Consider the following 17,873-nt stretch of genomic DNA (forward strand, 5'->3'; position numbering starts at 1 on the left):
GCGTCTTCTGTTCTACGGACGTTGAATCTCATCGGCATCTCTTTTTTGGATGTTGTTATGCTACTGCTATCTGGAATAAATTTTGTGGCAGATTTATTTCTTCTCCTCCATTAGACCTCTCTTCGGCGGTCTTGATGTGTTCAAATTACCAGAGAATTTTTCCTTCACATGTGAAGGTTATTATGAAGCTACTGCTGCAGGTTATTGTCTATTCTCTTTGGCGAGAGCGCAACGGCCGCATCTTCAGGGAAATTAGCCACAGCCCGACGGTGTTCTTCAGGAACGTGGACCGGCAAATGAGAGACAGGCTGCTCTCGCTTACTCCGGCTCCATCAGATGCTCACTCTCTTCTAGAACTGTATTTCTGGTTCATTGATCCCTTTAGCTAATGATGTTTCTTTTATGCTATGTTTTTCCTTTCATGTTTTGTAATAAGTTGCTTTGCAACATGTAAAACTCAGAAAATGGTTATAAATCTTAACATTTAGACCCAAAAAAAATAAAAAACTAATAAGTAATAAGTCATCCAGAATGGTTCCAATTTACACTTTTGACTTTATTGTCGTATACTCGTATATGTTAGACCAGATCAAAATACCGTTATTTCATTGATGTACAAAGTAAATATTTTATTTTATATATCTAGAAAATTTGTTAGACACAAACTATAGATTTTATATAAATAACCTTATTGAATTAAGTAAGAGAAAGCCATTGTACCTCTTAGATTTCCTCCAAATTCTATCAAAGGATCGAAGAAAATTTTGTAGAAGAAACACAAAATATTCCAGTCGTATTTTATTGTTGCAAGTAATATCACACATTTTTTTTTGCTAGATTTCACAATACACGTCTTTATCATGATTAAAATGTTTTGTTTTGTTGTCTTTGCAATTGTGTTATTAGCAGAACCGAGACAACAATTGTTCACAAGCAATAATTACGCCGGAACGACCGTTAATAGCAGATAGCAAAGTGCTTTAATTTGTTGACCTATTCATCGTACGGAGGGGATCTCTTGTGGTTGGTATTGGTTTTCACACAAGAAGGGGCTGATATATTCAACATTACAACATTTGATCCCCCACGAGACTCGAACGGGAGACGTAGAGCATGCCCAGTGGTTATGTTCTGAGAACAGCTCTAGTTGTAAATAATAATCTAATCTATTAATTTAGGATCCTATTTTTTATCTATCATACAAAAGTCTAGACCATTAATTAGAAACTAAACTAATTATGTGTTGGGATAAGCTTGAAATAGCTGGGGTTGGAAGCTACCTAATCCTAATGTGTTATGGTTATCTAAAAGGATTAGGAAATATAGAGTTGTGTTAATCTTATGAGGTTAGGATAATTAAAGTGTTATATAAGGATATGCAAAGTGTGTTGCATAACTTAAGAGAGTTGAGAGCTTTAGTTTTTGAGATAGTTTTCTAAAGCAATAAAGAGTTTGAGTTTGAGTTATAATATTTGAGCAAATACTTTATGTTTGATACAATAAGTGGTATCAGAGCTTCAGGAAGCTATGGGAGATATAATTGTGTCGACAGAAAAGAAAGAAGGTGGAGGAGGACCTTCGACCATCAAGTGTCTGATGCTTACTGCCACAAATTACACAGTTTGGGCTATGAGAATGAAGATCACTCTTAAGGTTCATAAGGTCTGGGAAGTCATCGAATCAGAGTCGACGGAAATCGATAAAAACAACATGGCCACGGCCTTGTTGTTCCAGTCAATCCCGGAGGCACTGATTCTGCAGGTTGGCGATCTTAACACCGCAAAGAAGGTAGATGCCATTAAAGCACGGCATATGGGAGCTGAACGAGTAAAGGAAGCGAGACTTCAGACACTAATGGCCGAATTTGATCCACTAAAGATGAAGGATTCCGAAACCATTGATGATTTTGCAGGGAAACTTTCAGAAATATCGTCAAAATCGGCTGCCCTAGGTATTGATATTGAAGAACCAAAGCTCGTCCGCAAATTTCTTAAAAGTTTGCCTCACAAAGAAATATATTCAGATTGTTGCATTCCCAAAAAGTCTCGTACTAATTAGAGTTGGACTTAGAGAAGAACATAATCTTCTAGGTATTTTGGCTTGTTACTTTATCTGGTTGATCTTCGCAGAGCCGGTTGATCATCTTATTCCTCTGTTTTGCTATCTTCGAGATCGATGAACCTACAAGAAACAGAGGAGCTGACAGTATGAAGAAGGATGAATCAATTATCGAGCTCGAAGATAGCGAAACAGAGGAAGAAGATGATCAACTGGGTCTGCGAAGATCAACCAGACAAAGTAACAAGCCAAAATACCTAGAAGATTATGTTCTTCTCGCAGAAGAAGAAAGAGAGAAACTATTACTGTCTTAACAATGAGCCGATCAACTTCTTGGAAGCAAGTGAATCAAGAGAATGGATTCAAGTGTGTATCGATGAGATTGATTCAATTATCAGAAACAACACATGGGTCCTTGTCGAGCTCCGGTCGGAGTCAAGCCAATAGGCCTGAAGTGGGTCTTTAAAATCAAGCGTAATGCTGATGGAAGCATCAACAAATACAAAGCTTGACTTGGGGCTAAAGGATACGTGCAACAATATGGAGTCGACTTTGATGAAGTATTCGCGCCGGTAGCACGACTTGGGACAATTCAACTACTCATCAATCTTGCAGCAGCTCGTGGATGGGAAGTTCATCATCTCGATGTGAAAACAGCCTTTCTGCATGGAGAATTAAAAGAAGTCGTCTACGTCTCACAACCTGAAGGATTTGTGAAGCAGGTAGAAGAAGGGAAAGTATACAAGCTTCGCAAAGCACTATATGGGTTAAGACAAGCACCGAGGGCTTGGAATACGAAGTTAAATCAAATTCTTATGGAGCTTAAATTCACAAAGTGTACGAAGGAGCCTTCCGTATACAGAAAGATGGTAGACGAGCATCTCCTCATAGTCGCGGTCTATGTAGATGACCTATTTGTTACTAGAGTTCAAGCAGAGAATGACGTCGAAATTCGACATGAGAGATCTTCGCTTGTTGACTTACTATCTAGGGATAGAAGTTTGTCAACATATTGGAGGTATAGTACTGAATCAAAGACGCTATGCTCTTAAGATCTTAGAAGACGCAGGAATGGATAAGTGCAACTTGGTTCAAACACCGATGGAAGCTGGCTTAAAACTCTCTAAGGCAGCTGGAGAAAGAGAGATTGACGCCTCAGATTACAGAAGAAAGATAGGCTGTCTACGATATATGCTTCATACGAGACCAGACATGTCTTACTGTGTTGGTGTATTAAGCCGGTTCATGCATTGTCCGAAAGAGTCTCATGACGTAGCGATCAAAAAATGTTTGAGATACTTGCGGGGAACGACATCTCTAGGTTTGACATTCCAACATACGCCATCAGTTGTGCCGAGATTAATAGGGTTTAGTGATAGTAGCTACAACACCAATCAAGACGACGGCAAAAGCACAATGGGTCATATATTCCATCTCGGAGAAAGTCCAATTACATGGTGCTCGCAGAAACAGGACACTGTAGCGCTATCATCATGTGAGGCTGAGTTCATGGCTGGAACCGAAGCACCAAGACAAGCACTTTGGCTTCAAGAGTTGTTAAGTGAGATCACGGGTCTTCCATGCGAGAAGGTCGTGATATATATTGATAATAGGTCGGCTATTGCTCTTACTAAGAACCCGGTTTTTCATGGTCGAAGTAAGCATATACACTCTCGATATCACTTTATAAGAGAATGCGTGGAGAGGGGCAGATTGAAGTAGAACATGTTCCTGGAGACAAGCAAAAGGCGAACATCTTAACTAAAGCTTTAGGAAGAATCAAATTCAGAGAAATGAGAGATTTCATTGGAGTACAAGATTTGGAGAAAAGAGTTTTCAAGCTTGGAAGGGAGAATGTTGGGATAAGCTTGGGATAGCTTGGGTTGGAAGCTACATAATCCTAATGTGTTATGGTTATCTAAAAGGATTAGGAAATATAGATTTGTGTTAATCCTAATGAGGTTAAGATAATTAAAGTGTTATATAAGGATATGCAAATGTGTTGCATAACTTAAGAGAGTTGAGAGCTTTAGTTTTGAGATAGTTTTCTAAAGTAATAAAGAGTTTGAGTTTGAGTTATAATCTTTGAGCAAATACTTTCTGTTTGATACAATATTATCCTAAATTTATGCATATATGATATTTTCTAACAGAAACATTATATACATTTAAACAATAACATTCTTAAGAAAAACCAAATATATTTCTATTATGCAATTATTTTATTTATCATATTTAGTCTAGACCAAGCTTTATATATATTTCAATAATTAATTTCGAAATTAAATAGTATATTCTAAATTTTTTGAAATTATCATAAAATTATATACATAAAAATTGATATTAAATATATCTTTAAATATTATTTTAAAAACAAACATATATCCGCACGTACGTGCAGATTTAAATCTAGTAAATAATTAAACGGTAGATGAGAGAGAGATGAAAAAGGAAGAACATATAAGGGAGAACGGTTAGAGCATCTTTAGTGGTGACAAACAAATGGGTTTCTCAAAAATTAATAAAATATGAACTTTTGATTATAGAATTTTTTTTTAAAAACAATTAACCATTCATAGATGGACATGTGTAAAAAAGTCTCTCATCTTTTCAATCTCACTCAAATTACCCTAAGGAGTGAATTACTCACTCAAATAAGAGGTTCAGCTATAGTATTAGGAATCGAATCCACAAGTAGCTAGGGAACCTAATATGGGGGTGATTGATAGTTGTTGTAGGTGCTGTCCACAGCCCTATTTATTTCTAAAGCACCAAATTCAGAACAATCAAGCTTTAAATTTTTTTTTGAAACCACAGCTCTTGAAATAACCTACAGCTGTACAAGTGCTCTGCAGAGCCAAATATCCAAAGCAATTTTTTAGTGATTTCCATAAAATTCTACAGCAATCAAATCTAAAGCCACAGCAAAAAGTCTACAGATTTTTTTCTACAGCAAAAATTTTAAAGCTACAGCTCTTACCAATCAGACCCTATATCTAACCAGAGTGATTAAGTTAGGTTGATTTATGATTAAAATGTAAATAAGGAGGTTGTTGATATCACTCAAATTACCCTCAAGAGTGAATTTACTCTCTTAAATAAGAGGTTCAATTGCAGTACTTAGAGATCGAATCCAGAAGGAGCTAGGGAACCTAATGAATCTAATATGATTTGTTAAGTAGGATGTTTTAAGATTTAAAATGTAAATTTGAAGTTTTGTTGAGCAAGTAATTGCTCGATTGATTGGTTGGGGTTTTGGTGCTTAAAAGGAAATAGCTAGACTTAGGGTTTTTATTCAGGAAACTTGGGATTATAATCCTACAGATGCCTAATGAGTTGCATGCATGATAATGTAAAGCTCAACTACTAAATCAGCAAGTCAATCAGCTCTCGCATGTCTGGACTTGTCTATTAACTAGATCTAGTGGCCCAAACAAATGTGTTCGATCAATAGCAGTGTCGATCGATGATCCTATAGGGATATCAATCGATACACCTTTCACTCCGTCGATCGATTATCCAGTATGGATATTGATCGTTTCTAGTTAAGCTTTATGCACGGGTTGAAGATGCTTACTAAGTTCAATATATCAACTCTCGCCTTACTCTTAGCAAGAAACTTAGCTCAGTTAGAATGTTTTCAGGATGAGAATGAAGCTATTGCTTTTATCTATCAATCCAAAGGCAAGTTCTAGATAGCTAATCTAAAAACATGCATTAATGACAATCCTAATGACTATTATCACAACTCAGCAATCTATAGTTGGGGCTAATCCCTCATAACCTATTTAAACCCTAAAATCTAACAGTGGAACTACTCAGACATAGCCAAGCAATTCATGAAAGCAATTAGGTAAGAAAACTTCATTAGAATAGTAAATAGATATTAATGGAGTTCCAATCACAAATTATAACTTTGGATATTCTCTCCAATCTATCAAAATCCTAAAAACTTTTTGCTGAAAGTAATAAAACTAGAAATACAAGAAAGCACATTTTTCCTCTAACATGGTGGCAAAGCTTATATAATTAGGTTAAAACTCGTCAGGGGTAATCTTGTAAATTGGTGAAGAATTGGGCTTCAAGTCGGTTGTGACCAAACGGGCTTTCTGCGCGCTTTACTGTCGATCGATGTTCTGATGTGAACATCGATCGATATTTTTTCCTCAATATCGACTGATGGTCGAGCTCAATGGTCATCTCGGGTGCTTACTCCCAATATCTCCAAAATGCTCCAAAATCATCACTTATCTTCAAATCACTCCTGATCTTATAAATATAATAAATAGACTCTATATATAATAATTAGTAGTAAAAACACCTATAAAGCATGGGTAAAAGTGAGTCAAATTCATGGTCTATCAGTTGTGAGCAAGGTAGTTGCTCGGTTGATTGATTGGGTTTAAGACAATTAATTAAAGTAGCTAGACTTAGAGTTTCTATTCAGAAAATCATGATTATAATACTATAGGTGATTATTAGTTGTATGCATGCTATTATAGAGCTCAAGCTCTTAAACAACAAACCGATCGACGTTTGCTTTCTAGGTATGTCTATTGACACGACTTTAGTGTCGATCGATGATTCTAGAGGAATATCGATCGATACAAGTGTCTCGCTGTCGATCGATTATTCTATAGGAATATCGATCGACGAGCGTTAAGTCAAGCTTTATGCACGCGTTGAATTATGCTCACTAGGCTTCCTAGAATCAGCTTTCGCCTTACTCTTACAATTCTAGCTCAGTTAGGACGGATTCATGGTGAGATGCAAGTTATCACTTGTGTCTACAACTCCTAGGTAGTTAATCTAGAAACAGACATTAATGACAATCCTAATGATGAATATCACAACTTAGCAATCTATAGTTGGGGCTAATCCCTTATAACCTATTTGAACCTTAAACCTAACAATAGAACTACTCAGACAAGGCTAAGCAATTCATAACAACAAGGAATATATAATAAAACTGCATGAGATTAAAGTAAGAATCAATGGAGTTCCAATCACAAATCTCTCTGGATCTTCTCTCCAACTTTTCTAAAATCCTAGAAAAACCTTAAAACCTTTTGCTGTGAAAAACAAATGAACAAGAAAGCACTTTTTGCCTCCAACATGTTGGCAAACTATAAGTATTAGGTTAAAACTCGTCAGAGGTAATCTTGTAATTTGGTGAAGTCTTGGGCTTTAAGTCGACTTGGACCAAACGGGCTTCTGCGCACTCGTTGTCGATCGATGTCACGATGTGAACATCGATCGATTATTTCTCTTCAATGTCGACCGATGGTCGTGCTCAATGGTCAGCTCAGATGTCTTCTCCTTTTATCTCCAAAATGCTCCAAAATCATCACTTTACTTCAAATCACTCATGAACCTGTAAATATACTAAATAGACTCTAGAGTATAATAAATAGTAGTTAAAACACTTATAAACCATGAGTAAAAATGAGTCAAATACATGGCCTATCACTTTTGGTCAAGAGTACCTCGAAGAAAAATCGATTCTCAAAAATTTTGTATCCCTTTCCTATTTTTTTAATATTATATATATTTAGTTGGTAGGTACTGCCACTAAAGATGCCTTCAGAACATCTTCATCGACGATAAAACTCTGAAACATCTCTTATCTATATTTTACTACTTTATTTTATTTTGTTATTTAACTTTAACTATAAAATGTGTTGGACCAATGAATAAAAGACACAGGAAAGATAAGTCTCTTGCAAAAGCCGCAAATGTTTCTGTACGTCTCTTGTGTTTTAACTTCCTCTCTCCTCTCTTTCAATTATATTTTACTAAAGTCTAAGAGACTCTTTCATAGACCTCCAGTAATCATGTTCTTACCACTATTCGTAAGAGCTGTATGTAGCTTTTTTATTGGTTCAATTTTTTTTCTCTTTTGAATTTAGTGTTTCAATCAAAAAATGAATTTAATAATGTAAAGAACACAACTTCTGAGAAACTGAACGATGATGATGCTCTTATGGCCCATGTAACAATCCGGAGGAGATGAATCGCAGACGAAACTACGCGAACAGAGCTCCACCAAAGAAACCTCACGAAGATGTGTCGCACACAACATTCTAGAACATTCATTAACGATTGACCTAGTTGGTGCTCGATCAAAACGAATATCCCTATGTATCAAAGGTCATCATTCTTGAAGAAGTCGAAGGCGACTACGGCGAGTTTTACTTTTGGTTTTCACCCAAAAACCGTTATTCAAAGCCCTTAAAAAATACTCGTGTAAAAGCCCATAATAAAACCTAACAAAAACGCGCCGTATCATTTGACACATGTCAGCCTTTTGTTTAACTATTTGATAACGTGTCTCAACCAAGAGGGAGAAAACACTACTTTATAATTAGATACTAGATTTGTACGGGTTTTATTTTATGTTTTAATTCCACGAAAACACTACTATAATCAAATTTAATTATAGTAGGTTTACTTTAGATATGTCTTCATTTAAGGTTTAAACTTAATCAAATACATGTAGTATAAGATTGGATCTATACTCTTCATTTTAACGGAAATAACACCGGCTTTAGAAAGCAATGTTTTGCATAGTAGATTATTCAAAAAAGTATAGTGATAGTCTTTAAATACAAATTTATAATTAACTATTGATATATATCAACATAAATAAACACAAGAATTTAATTGTTATATTTTCTCACAACAGCTAATTCATGAGATGTCAAACAAATAAAGGGAAAAGTTATACTAACAAATAAATATTAAACTTATGTAACTAAATAATCAAAATTTAAATTATATTATAGAGATTATTCAAAATAATGACTTCGGAACGGATTGTTCTCAATTGGTGAAGATGGTTTCGGAACCAGAAGAATGACCAGCTTTTGCAAGCTATTTGGAAGATATTAAGATCCTGAAAGAAAGCTTCCTCAGATCAGAGATCATCTATGTACCAAGAACGCAAAATTCGAAGGCGGATAGCCTAGCACGCAGTGTCAGGAAGCAACCGTCTTTCGTCGTTCACATGGATGCAGATCTCCTGGTTTGATTCGCAGAGTCAGTATGAGTCTGTATAAGTTGACACAAAAAAAAAATATGACAAATAAGCAAAATTATATACTAACTATGATCATTGAAAATATGATAAATAAGTAAAATTACCTAAATTATGGAGAACATGACAAATAAGAAAATCACTTCATAAATAATAGTATAGATAAGCAAATCACTTCAAAATAATAGTATAGATTGGTGTAAAACTTATTTTAGTAATAATAATATGCTTTCTTACATAAATTAAGATTATTATTTCTATTTCAGTAATCATAGTGTTTTTAAAATAGTATATATTTTAAAACAAATTATAAATACTTGAATTTTAACTATTTTCAAAATAATATTAGTTGTAGTTAACTGAAACATATAGAATTGGTGTAAACTCTCCATATTGTTTATATTGTTTAAGACAAATTAAAAACAAAACAATTCCAAATATTAATGTTAGACGGCGTCAATAAATATGTATTATTGATGGTCAACTAAATATCAAATATATTGCTAGATAAACACCAAATTTGTTTACTTTAGCATCAATGGTGTGACTTTAACATTTTTTCTATATATCATATACTATTGAAATTTTTTTGATATACAATATTTTGTAAAACACTATTTCTGTTATGTTTTGTGTCTACTTTAAGAATCTAAAGTCCTACATTTGTAGTGACCTTCGATAATGCTATGTATAATTGTTCATGAGAGAAGAATGGATTTGGCAAATATATACCAACTTTTTAAGTTTTGACACTGATTTTTGTTGATAGTTATTGCATAGCAAATTCATATATGGAATTGACATCTTTTTAATTTGAAAGGTCATTTTGCATTTGTGTATATGAGACTCCTTTTAGTAATAAGAACCCGTTTTCCTACATAAATTCAGGAATAAAAACCTGTTTTCCTACATAATAGTATATTTTAAATAAAAATTATAAATACTTTAATTTTAATTATTTTCACAATAATATTAGTTGTAGTTAACTGAAACATATAGAATTGGTGTAAACTCTCCATATTGTTTATATTGTTTAAGACAAATTAAAAACAACACAATTCCAAATACTAATGTTAGACGGCGCCAATAAATATGAATTATTGATATTCAGCTAAATATCAAATATATTGCTAGATAAACACCAAATTTGTTTACTTTAGCATCAATGGTGTGACTTTAACCTTTTTCTATATATCATATACTATTGAAAACTTCATGATATATAATATCTTGTAGAATATTATTGCCGTTATGTTTTGTGTCTACTTTAAGAATATGAAGTCCTACACTTGTAGTGACCCTTAATAATGAGAGAAGAATGGATTTGGCAAATATAGACCAACTTTTTAAGTTTTGACATTCATTTTTGTTGATAGTTATTTCATAGCAAATTCATATATGGAATTGACGTCTTTTCAGTTTGAAAAGACTTAACTGATATACAAACAACAGAATAACATCTATATGTACAAATGCCTAAGTATAATTGTAGTAAAAAAACAAAATCAGTTTAAGAAAATAAAACATGCGAAGATCAGGATATCTAGGAAATATTTGAAATAATTATTCTACAAATCTATTTTTTAGGATTTGAAGAAAATAAAACTACTTTTAAACACTCTTTTACAATTTTCTTATCTTTAAGATTTTAGAAAATGACAATCACTATCAAATATTGTTTTACAATTATTTTCTATAGAATTTTAGAAAAAAAAAATATGTATTAAGAAAATTAATTTACAATTTTTTTGTTTAGAAATTTTAAAACAAAAATTTTAGAAAAATACTATTAAATAATTTTTAAATTTTTATAAAAAAATCGTTTTATTATCTTATTATATATTTTATTAATCATGAGATATTTTAACACATGTCATATTTTTAAAAGGAATATTACTATCAAATTATATTTTACAATTATATTTTCTTTAGGATTTTGGAAAATGAAAATTAGTAATAAAAACATTATTCTACAAAACGTTTTTGTTTAGGATTTTTAAAATGGAAATTTTCTAGAAACAAATTACTGTTAAATAATTTTGAAAATTACTTTTAGAGTATTAAATAATTTTAAAAATTACTTTTATACTATTAAATAATTTTCAAAATTACTTTTTCAAAATTCTTTTTTATTATATTAATATATATTTTTAATTAAGAGATATTTTAACATATTTCACAATATTAAAAAGAAAATTACTGTCACATAATTTTTACAATTATTTTTTGTTTTTTATTTTAGAAAAAGGAAAATTAATATTAAGTAATATTTATAATTACTTTTCACAAAATTCGTTTTTGTTATTATCATAGTATATATAATTTTAATTTTGAGATAGTTTAGCACATGCCAAAATATTAAATAATAACTGTCATGTGTCACAATCATGTTAATTATCAACTTTGAAGAACCAAGCTGTGGGCACCGAAATTCGCACTGTCGATTTCCGTTTAAATTAGGAAAGTTAGGAAAACCCTAATTTCCCAGAAGTCCCGGATATCTGCTAAACCACACGCCAAGCAATCAGAACACGCAAGTAAAGACGAAAAGAAACAAGAAATCGTAAAAGAGAGCAAAAGGAGTTTTATTCTGAATTTGCGTATGAGCGTGACAGCAAGCTAGAAGCCTCGGCTATGAGAGCTGTTGGCGAGATTCCTAGTTCTAACAACCTAAGACTGTAAAACCTAGTTGAGTCGCAGCTCGAAATAACAAAAACGGAAAGTTGCCTAATTGCTCTAAGTGCTAAGTTTTCTCTGGAAAAGGTTCTCTCTTGTGCCTCTCGCCTAGGACTCCTTATATACTTGCTCCTAGGTCGGTTTACGCTTTTTCCCTTTCTGCCCTTAAGCCGTCATAGCTTGAAAATGGAGATATTCCGTTTTTCCCGATCTTCGTGATTATCTTCAGAAACTTCACATTTATCCGCGAAAACTTGACATTTATCTTGCCTTACGAACCAAGCATAAACCGTCATACGGCTTATGGACTTTTGGTTAAGAAATCGTAAGTGGGCTTCGAGCTACGTCTTAGGTCTCTTTGTGCCGTCTTTGCCTCGAAACGTTTATTACGGTTTCTTCGATAAAAACAAACTTTCCGCGGTTTTTATCGTAAAGTTTGACTGATGACTTCGAGTGACGAGAAAAAATAGAATTGTTTAGCCACGGTCTACGGGAGATAGCATTTGAAGAGTAGACGATAATGCATGGATTTGTGTCGTATCGACGTTTTTGGAGAGTTCGATCGCTACGTAACGACCAAACCGCGTACGTGCCCAGACGCTACGTAGCGACCGAGCCGCGTTCGTGCTCGGTAGCGTTCGTGCTCGGTCGCTACGTAGCGACCGAGCTTGGCTTGTCTGTGGTCCGATTGCCATACTCGACCTTGTCTGTGGTCGGTTTGGATAAGTGGTTGTTGCCTTGTGACAATCGGTATTTGGTTTGATTGAGATTAGAACAAGTTTTACCGCGAGGCTCTTTGTAAATATTCTTTTTACGAAGTATAACTTTCGTAAACAAATGCTCACGCCGATTTTTTCGGATATTTGGACATTAGCTTCGTCGTAACCGTTTTCGACCCCAACACAAACTTTATATAATAAGATAGATATATATATCTATTAAAAATTCATATCTTAATTTATATATCTATTAAAATTTTGAGATATTGCTTGTCACTTTCTTTCCTCTTTCCACCAATGGGACTGAAATGCTCTAAATATACATAAACTTTTTTTAACTGAAACGTCACATGTCTTGGTTAACAGGATTCAAACAAACGGACATGATTAAAGGTTACAGCTTCAAAAAAACGTACATAGGGAATGGTGGGAGGTATTTGTGATCCGATCCGTTTTGTCCAAATAATTAATTATCCGATTCGATTCAATTCGTAACGACTAAGATATTCAGTGTACCGGATATTCGAAAAATTTAAGGTTTTTAACCGAAATATCTGATTCGATCCCTACAAATAAAATAAAATTGAAAATTAAAAAAAAAAGAAATTAAAATAATATATAAAAAAAAAATATTTACTTTTAAAAATTCTAATATCTAGTATAATAAATAAAATACTGTAAACTTATATAAAATATAATATTTATATAAGTTATATATATAACTCTTTATGTGTATATATATATATATTGATATAACAGAATGGATAGGATATCCGTTCTTAAAATTATTAGTATTTGTGATTTGTTTCGTTTTTTATGAATATTGTGTATTAATATTTGTTTCCCTTTGTAGAGTTACCGATATCTGAATTTTTCGGTTCGAATTGAAATATATAACAAATCGAATTAAAATTTACAAATATTTTGTCCGGCCTTTAGGATACAACAACCAAAATACAACACATTTTAAAATCAGAATCAAGGTGGCTATAATTTAAGGGTCTGGAATCAATGTACGGTGGCTTTACGAATTTTAAATTCTACAACTACGGCTTGCACAAACAATAATTTATACGTATATATACAGTATGCATAATGGTTGAATTCACAACTACGGCTTGCACAAACAATAATTTATACGTATATATACAGTATGCATAATGGTTGAATTCAACCTTTTTTGGCGATTGCATTAATAATTTAATATATATTTTGTTGTTTTGAGGTTCCTTTCTTTTAACTTCCTTATATCAATACCCACCTTTTCCAGTATAAAAGGACTAACAAGTCTTACCTTCAGTTCTCATATCAGAAACATTTGCTTAGACATTAGCCGAAATTTTTTTAAGAAAAAATACATCTTCGAACATCATGGGATCATTGGCAAACTCTCAGGTGATTCCTCTGATAAAAATTTCTAGCGACGAGGAGGCTAGCCTTTATGCCATGCAGCTTGGGAGCGCGTCCGTGCTTCCCATGGTTCTGAAAGCAGCCATAGAGCTCGACTTGCTCGAGATCATGGCCAAGAACGATTGCTTCTTCGGTACTCAGATGTCTCCTTCAGAGTTAGCATCCCATCTCCCAACCAAGAACCCTGATGCACACGTCATGCTTGACCGGATCCTCCGGTTGCTTGCCTCACACTCCATACTGACTTGCTCTGTACGTAAACTACATGACGGTGGTGTAGAGCGTCTCTACGGACTTGACACTGTCTGCAAATACTTGACTAATAACGATGACGGTGTCTCCCTTGCCACTCACTGTCTTTTGAACCAAGACAAGGTCCTCATGGAGAGTTGGTAAGTACCAAACCCTAATAACACACTAACATCATAAAAATTATTTCAATCTAATAGAAGTGACTTAAATCTCGGTGCACCAATAAAAAAAACACAGTTCTAAGATTAGGAAAAACTATTTTCTCTAGATAAAAAAAAGTTGTTCTAAAGAAAAAATATTGGATTTTGAGATTGTATAGATACACTTATAAGAATTACTCATTCCGTTTCATTTTTATTATTGTTTTAGATTTGTGCATCCAAATTAAAAAAATATTTAATTTTGTATATTTTCTAAATAAAAATATCATTACTTATACATCTAAACATATTTCAATTAATATAAAAATAGAATAGCATATAAAGTTAATATATTTGGCACCAAAATTTTAAAACGACACTTATTTTAAAACAAATTTTTTTAATCTACAACGACAATTAAAATAAAACGGAAAGAGTATCAATTATTAGTTTACATAATCAATATACAAACTCTAAAACAAATATTTGATGCAATCGTGTTTTCTCTCTGAGTATTCTTGCTTTGATTTGCATTTGTTCATAACAGGTATCATTTGAAGGATGCAGTCCTTGAAGGAGGGATCCCATTCGATAAGGGATACGGTATGCCAACCTTCGTTTATCATGGGAAAGACCAGCGATTTGCAAATGTGTTTAACAATGGAATGTCAAACCACTCCACCATTGTGATGAAGAAGATTCTAGAGGCTTACAAGGGCTTCGAAGGATTATCATCTGTAGTCGATGTTGGCGGTGGAATAGGAGCCTCTCTTCATATGATTGTTTCCAAATACCCAACCATCAAAGGGACCAACTTTGATCTCCCACATGTTATCGAGAATGCCCCGTCTCTTGCTGGTACATCTTTGTTATAGGCTTCACAACAATTTTCGAAGTGAATTATATGTTTATACGAACGTTCATATAAATAAGGTTTTTGTTTGACGATCGATGCAGGTATTGAACATGTTAAAGGAGATATGTTTGTTAGTGTTCCCATAGGAGATGCCATATTCCTTAAGGTTAGCAAATTAAGACGTTATAGATTCCCAGTGATTGTTATAACTCAATTATACTTCCACAAATATTCATCTGTGTACTAATATTGAATATAAAAATATATTATTAGTGGGTTTGCCATGACTGGAGCGACGAACACTGCTTGAAATTATTGAAAAACTGCTATGAAGCGCTTCCGGATGATGGAAAGGTGATAGCTGTGGAGTGCTTAGTTCCAATAGCACCAGACTCGAGCCTCTTGACCAAACAAATAGTCCACTTGGACTGTATCATGATGGCTCACACCGCCGGCGGCAGAGAGCGAACCGAAGAGGAGTTTGAGTCTTTGGCAAGAAGAGTTGGTTTCAAAGGCTTCCAAGTCATTTGCAGCGTTTTTGGCACTTACATCATGGAATTCTACAAGATGACTTGATCACTTCAACCTTCTTGCTTCTGTTGTGTGGTTGTCTTTTCTATTTTCTATTTTTTTTTTATCTATGTAATCGTTGTCTTGTCGTTGTTATTGTTAAATTTGCTTGGTCTGAAGTGCTGAACCGTGAAGTTTTTGTTGTTGTACAATATGTTACAATAATAAGTCAATACCATGTTGGAATCGAATTTCACGTTGTTTATCGCAGAGCATTCAAAGAAGCAAATGACATTAGCCACAAATTCGAGATTAATGTATGCATCCCATTAGGATTGTATATCTCTTGTATTTCCCGAAAAAACCATAATATATTTGTATATTTTACCTTATCGAATTATGTATTTTTAATTTTGATTTTTGGAGATGGTCTATAACATCTAAGCCTTGTTACAAAAAAAAACGATGATCTATAACATCTGGTGTTGGTTATAGTCATATAATGGTAAGTTTGAACCATGCATGGGTTGAGTTGAACCATGACGTGCATCATTCAGCTTTACTGAAGCTTCGTACGTAATCAGTTCCACATTGCGTGTCTAACGATACCATGATAGTTTGAGTAATTGAGTTGTTATTTATAATTCAAAATATCTTCTAACTATGCCAGTAAAATCTTCTAAATGTATACAAATGAGATGCTAATTTTGATTATTTTTTTTATTAAAATTTGCAAAATAAATTGTTTAACTACATGTTAAAATGAATGTGCCTATTTTCTGCTTTGGATTATATCGACTAAGTTACATTGTTTTACTAGATCCGTGTGTATGAACATCCGGGAGAGGGATTGTAGTAGGCTGCTTCCAGACCTATGGGTTAGGACTGTTCTTTAATAGATTTGAGTTTAACTTTTTTTTAAAGAAAATTATGTCATGTTACATTTTAGGCATTTATTTGTATCTTTAGAATATTTTATCTTCTAATAGCAAAAAAAAAAAAAGAGGTGAAAATTCCCAAAATATTATGTAAAAAATTCTTTCCGAAAAGCTTTCTCAGGCTTTAAGGAAATGACGACTCATTTAAAAATTTTCCTAAAACTTTAACAAAATTTCCAATATTCGAACGAATTACAATAGTTACGCCTCGAACTGTTCTTAATTAGAATTACAATAGTTACGTCTAGAACTGTTCTTAGTCGTCTTACCATCTTATATCACGGCATCAAGCCTAAGTATACTGAAAGAATGTAAAAAGATTGAATTCTAATTCCAACATAGCTATCCAGTTTTCGCCATCTCCTTACCTTCATTTTCTCACTAAGGGAGAGTTATTGGTAAGTGAATTCTCATGAATTTTAAAAAATTTGAGATTCTATTGTTATTATTGGTTTTTACATTTCAAAAATCTTAATATAATCCATTATTATTGGTTTAAGAATTTTCAAAATCTATTCAAATTCATTTTATTCAAAAAAATTTAGTTATTATTGATTTTCTAATTCTAACAAAATCTGGTGTTATTGGAAGATGAATTCTATTCATTTTTACTCATAAAACTCAACTTTTAAAATATTATATGTATCTTGTGATTTTCAAAATATATGTGATAAAAAACTAGAAAACAAAATAATTATTCTTATCGAATATCTATTGCACCTTAAATCCAAATTTTATGTCCAAAACTATAATTCATTACATTTATATACTTTTACATTTTAGAATATATAATTATTTTAATAAATAATTATCATTTTGAATATAAATATTAATAATTACATTTATAAATATTAATAATTCTTAAATAAATTTTTAAAAATAGTTTCAAAAAAAATTGAATTTCAGAAAGAAAATTTGAGAGTCAAATCTTGGGTTACACGAACAAACCGGAGTTTAGAAAATATTTTGAAAAAGAAAATCCAAAATTATAAAAAATTATAAAAAACTTCGAATTTGAAAACATATAATCCAAAATTATAAAAGAAACATATTTATTCTTAATTTTATTATTTTATTGCTTTTACATATAAAGCAAGGGCTAAAATCATCTTTTACCTTTTTCATGAAATTATTTTTGGTCATTTTTCTCTTTGAATGCTCTTTTTGTGACAAAAACTTTAAAATGGCTATTTAAGAAAAATTGTCCAATTTTGTATGTATCACTATTATTTTCTTTTTAATTTGAAAGAAAAAATAAATAATAATGCTATATGATTT

The 17,873-nt window shown here is 32.6% G+C and overlaps 2 protein-coding genes across 2 annotated transcripts; both read left to right on the top strand.

Moving 5' to 3' along the window:
- The first annotated feature begins 3,129 nt into the window (after positions 1 to 3,129).
- LOC125579839 (secreted RxLR effector protein 161-like) lies at positions 3,130 to 3,935 on the top strand. The gene is made up of 2 exons (XM_048743712.1): positions 3,130 to 3,699; positions 3,750 to 3,935. The coding sequence occupies exons 1-2, from the start codon at positions 3,130 to 3,132 to the stop codon at positions 3,933 to 3,935; spliced, it is 756 nt and encodes a 251-aa protein (XP_048599669.1).
- Positions 3,936 to 13,793: 9,858 nt separating this feature from the next.
- Positions 13,794 to 15,996, top strand: LOC106374490 (flavone 3'-O-methyltransferase 1). Its single transcript, XM_013814501.3, has 4 exons — positions 13,794 to 14,291; positions 14,839 to 15,149; positions 15,249 to 15,313; positions 15,421 to 15,996. Exons 1-4 carry the CDS (start codon positions 13,861 to 13,863, stop codon positions 15,721 to 15,723), a joined length of 1,110 nt encoding a protein of 369 aa, XP_013669955.1. The 5' UTR covers positions 13,794 to 13,860; the 3' UTR covers positions 15,724 to 15,996.
- The last annotated feature ends 1,877 nt before the right edge of the window (positions 15,997 to 17,873 follow it).

This window comes from Brassica napus, chromosome C1, assembly GCF_020379485.1.
Source record: "Brassica napus cultivar Da-Ae chromosome C1, Da-Ae, whole genome shotgun sequence".
Lineage (NCBI taxonomy): Eukaryota > Viridiplantae > Streptophyta > Magnoliopsida > Brassicales > Brassicaceae > Brassica > Brassica napus.